This window comes from Myotis davidii, unplaced genomic scaffold, assembly GCF_000327345.1.
Source record: "Myotis davidii unplaced genomic scaffold, ASM32734v1 scaffold46, whole genome shotgun sequence".
NCBI lineage: Eukaryota > Metazoa > Chordata > Mammalia > Chiroptera > Vespertilionidae > Myotis > Myotis davidii.
In genome coordinates, this window is record NW_006383006.1 from 3,369,596 (window position 1) to 3,374,521 (window position 4,926).

Genomic DNA, 4,926 nt, shown 5'->3' on the forward strand with positions numbered 1-4,926 from the left:
GTCTGTCAGGGATGTGTTTTATGAGGTGCTTCGAGAGTGGGAAGATCGCCATGAGGAGCCTGGCTGGGATTTTGAGAAGGGCTTGGGCAGCAGGATCAGGTAGGTGCTCAAATACTGGTCACCTTGTCTTGCTGCTTCCAGCAGCGAGCAGCTCAGTGGTGCTTGGGTAGCTGGTTGCAGGAAGGCTTTTCTCCACTGCTTCCAGCCGGAAGCTGTTATCCTTCGTCCTCCTTAATCTCTCTAGGTACTGCCAATTCTGCCTCTACTCGGAGGGATTTGTCTCTCTAGCTCCTTCCACTCAGAAATGACTCATACTGGTTCTGTGGTGGTGAATGCTTGGAAAAGGACAAAGCTCTTACTCCAAGTTGCTTGAGTTTTGGCCAAAGTTGCTGGTTCCAGTGGTTCTCAACCTGTGGGTCGCGACCGCTTTGGCGGTCAAATGACCTCCTGCATATCAAATATTTATATTACGATTCATAACAGTAGCAACATTACAGTTATGAAGTAGCAATGAAAATAATTTTATGGTTGGGTCACAACATGAGGAACTGTATTTAAAGGGCCAGAAGGTTGAGAATTCCTACCTTCTTGTGCTGGCCCGCTATGGCAGAGGTCTGCTCAAAGGGCCTGGTAAAGGGCTGAAAGGCCCAAGAATTGGCTTGTCTACCTCTTTTCTCCTTCCCTCACACTCCATTCCCATTTCTTATTCCTCAGAGCCATGATGGGTCAACTCTCTGCAGCTTGCAGCCACAGTCATTTTGTTCGGCTTTTCCAAAAACAACTTCTCCAGGTAATACCTCCAGTAGGAGATTAATCTACAGTGAACAGTAGGCCTGATAAGACAGTCAAGTAATGGCTGCGATTGTGGGGGCAGCCAGTCAAGTCCTGGACTGGGGTTTGAGCAGGAGTTCTGCTTCTTGGGTGGTGGTTGAAACTCAGGCAGTCAGAGAGGAGCCAAGGCAGTCTCTCATATGCCCTGCACCCCCACTCCTGGGCCTCCTCTCACATCCGTACCTTCCTGCCTGCCTCCAACCTCTCACTACTTCCTAGCCCTTGAATTCTGTTGTGATAGAAAGAGTATAGGCTTTAGCCTCAGATGGGCCTGGTTTCAGATCCCAGCTCTATTGGCCCTAGGCAGATGTTTCATCTTGCAGTTGCAGTTTCTTCACCTGTAAAACAAGAACATACTCCTTTCTCAAAAAATGCATCTGTGGCACCTGGTAGAGGGTTGGCATTCCATAAATGTTTATTCTTTATTTTGTTCAATCCTTTTTAAAAAATTATTGTGTTTTTTTAATTATTATTATTTCTCTCCTCCCCACTGCCCCAGATGTGTCAGAGTCCTGGTGGTGCTGGGGGCACTATCTTGGGTGAGGCTCCAGATGTGTTAAATATGCTTGGAGCTGACAAGTTGGGACGGTTGCGGCGCCTACAGGAACGGCTTGCAGCCCCTCAGAGCAGTTGTGGGCCCTGCCCACCCCCCTCCTTCCCAGGCTGTCAGGGATTCTTCAGGGACTTCATCCTGAGTGCCAGCAGGTAAAGAAAGGTTCCTGTGTCTTGCAGTGAGTGGGACAGAGGTCCAGGAGAGGTTTGTCTTCCCAGAAGGGCAGACAGTTCTCTCTCCTTTGCCTGAATATAACAGGGTGGGACTGGGTGATATCTGGACTCCTAGCTCACACTTCCTGCCTCCACTTTCCAATTACAGTTGAAATTAAATATTATATTAGTTTCAGGTGTATAACATTGATTAGCTTACAAAGTGATCACCCAGATAAGTCTAGTACCCACCTGAAGCCATAGATATTTCCTATGCTGTGACTGTTTTTATAACTATCAATTTAATCTCTTTACCTTTTTCACCCATATCCTCAACTCCCCTCCCCTCTGGTAACCATCAGTTACTCTCTTGTGTAAGTTTGTTTATATTGTTTGCTAGTGAAATGATACGGTATTTGTCTCTGACTTATTTCACTTAGCATAATATCCTCTAGGTTCATCTATGTTGTCACAAATAGAAAGATTTTATTATTTTTTTATGGCTGAGTAATTTCCATTATATTTACACTATGTACCACATCTTTATCCATTTGCCCGCCAGTGGACACTTAGGTTGCTTCCATACTTGACATTTGTAAATAATGCTGCAATGAACATACTGGTGAATAAATCTTTTTGAATTAGTGTTTTGGATTTCTTTGGATAAATACCCAGTAGTGGAATTAATTGCTGGGTCATATGATAGTTATATTTTTAATGTTTTGAGGAACCTCCCTACTGTTTTACATAGTGGCTATACCAATTTACAGTCCTGCCAACAGTACACCAGGGTTCCTATTTCTCCACATCCTAGCCAGCGCTTGCTTGTGTCTTGATGGTAGCCATCAAGGTGTGAGGTGATATTTCATTTAGATTTTAAAAATGTGAGCATCTTTTCATATGTCTGTTGGCCATCTGTATGTCCTCTTTCGAGAAATGTCTACTTAGATCTATCCTCTGCTCATTTTTAAATTGGTTTGGTGTTTTTGATGTTTAGTTGTATGAGTTCTATATGTATCTTGGATATTAACCCCTTATCAGATGTGTTATTGGTGAATGCCTTCTCCCTTTCAGTAGGGGAGGGCAGTTGGGGGTCATCAGGCTGGCAGCCGGGGGAGTGGAAGGGGGGGCAGTTGGAGGCAAGTAGGCCGGCAGGCAGAGTGGTTAGGGGCAATCAGGCAGGCAGGCAGTTGAGGGGTTAGGAGCCAGCAGTCCCGGATTGCGAGAGGGATGTCCGTCTGGGATTGGACCTAAACGGGCATTCGGACATCCCCCGAGGGGTCCCAGATTGGAAATGGTGCAGGCCGGGCTGAGGGACACCCCTTTCTGCATGAATTTCATGCACTGGGCCACTAGTGTTGAATAAAACTAAGTGGACATCCCTGTCTTTTTCCTGATGTTAAAAAGCTTTCAGATTTTCACTGTTGAGTATGATGTTAGCTAGGGGTTTATTATATACTAGAGGTCTGATGCACAAAATTTGTGCAAGAGTAGGCCTTCCTTCCCCTGGCTCCCGGCACCAGCTTCCCTCTGGCACCCAGGACCCAGGCTTCCCTCGTAGCCCCGGCTTCTTCTGGAAGGACATCCGGTCTAATTAGCACATTACGCTTTTATTATTATAGATGGTCTTTATTATGTTGAGGTATGTTCCCTCTATCTCACTTTGGAAGTTGGATTTTGTCGAATGCTTTTTCTGCATCTATTGAAATGATTATATGACATCTATCCTTCATTTTATTTATGTGATGTATCACATTAATTCATTTGCAGATTTTGAACCAACCTTGCATCCATGTTTATATTAAATTTTTCTTGTTTCATGACATAGACCTGAATTTTCCTCATAGAACTCCTTTGGTTGTGCCACATAGACTTTTTGGGTCATCTGTGTCTTCATTTTCATTTGTTTCAAGGTGTCTTTTGATTTCTCCCTTTACCTAATTGTTAACCCATTCATTGTTTAATAACATGTGATTTAGCCTCCACGTTTTAATGTGGTTTTTTACTTTTTTTCTCTGTAATTAATTTATAGTTTCATACCATTGTGATCAGAGAAGATCTTGATATGATTTCAATCTTCTTAAATTTATTGAGACTTGTTTTGTGGCCTAACATGTAATCTATCCTGGACTATACTCCCTGTGCACTTGAAGGAATGTAAATTCTGCTTTGGGTTAAAATGCTCTGAAAATATCAATTAAATCCATCTGTTTCATTTAAGGTTGCTGCTTCTTTGTTTCATTTAAGATCACTGTTTCTTTGTTGATTTTCTGTCGGGAAGGTATACCCATTAATGTTGATGAGGTGTTAAACTCCCATACCATTTCTGTATTACTATCTGTCTTTCCCTTTATATCCGTCAATATTTGCTTTATGTATTTAGATGAGCCTGTGTTGAGTGCATAGATGTTTACGAGAGTTATACCCTCTTAATGGATTAACTTCTTTATCATTATGAAATGCTCTTTTTGTCTCTAGTTACAGCCCTTGTTTAAAGTCTAGGTTGTCTGATAAAAGTATTGTTACTCCAGCTTTTTTTTGTTTCCATTTGCATTAAAAACTTTTCCATCCCTTTACTTTCCATTTGTGTCCCTTTTTTTAAAGTATGTTTTTATTGATTTTTAGAGACTGAAGAGGGGAGAGGGAGAGATAGAAACACTGATAGAGAAATAATCAGTTGTCTCCTGCAGGCCTCTACTGGAGATCCAGCCCACAACTAGGGCATGTGCCCTGACGGAATCAAGCAAGCAACATCTTGGTTCATGAGTCCTCACTCAACTACCGAGCCACACCAGCTGGGCTCACTTTGTGTCTTTTAATCTGAAGTAGGTCTCTTGTAGGCAGCATATGTACTGGTCTTTTCTTGTGTGTGTGTGTCCATACAGCTGCCCTATGTCTTTTGATGGGAGCATTTAGTACATTTACATTTGAAGTAATTATTTTTTTTAATAAGTCTTTATTGTTCAGATTATTACAGTTGTTCCTCTTTTTTCCCCCATAGTGCCCCTCCACGCAGTTCCCACCCCACCCCATGCCCTTACCACCCCCCACTGTCCTCATCCATAGGTTTAAGATTTTTGTCCAATATCTTCCCTCACCCCCCTCACCCCCTCACCCTTTTACCCCTGAGAATTATCACTCCACTCCCTTTCTATGCCTCTGATTCTATTATATTCACCAGTTTATTCTGTTCATCAGTTTTTTTATTCACTTGATTTTTAGATTCACTTGTTGGTATGTATTTGTTGTCACTTTGTTGTTCATATTTTTTATCTTCTTCCTCTTCCTCTTCTTAAACAATACCCTTCAGCGTTTCATATAATACTTGTTTGGTGGTGATGAACTCCTTTAGCTTTTTCTTGTCTGTGAAGATCTTTATCTGACCCTTAA

The 4,926-nt window shown here is 42.3% G+C and overlaps 1 protein-coding gene across 4 annotated transcripts in view; it reads left to right on the plus strand.

Annotated features, from left to right (window-relative positions):
- Window positions 1-4,926, plus strand: part of CDAN1 (codanin 1) — a 20,621-nt gene that overhangs the window by 2,383 nt on the left and 13,312 nt on the right. For all 4 annotated transcript variants that reach the window (XM_015557596.1, XM_006778041.2, XM_015557595.1 and 1 more), the window contains exons 7-9: window positions 10-99; window positions 715-790; window positions 1,331-1,536. In XM_015557596.1, coding sequence (XP_015413082.1) covers window positions 10-99; window positions 715-790; window positions 1,331-1,536 — 372 coding nt within the window. The remainder of the gene's footprint in view (window positions 1-9; window positions 100-714; window positions 791-1,330; window positions 1,537-4,926) is intronic.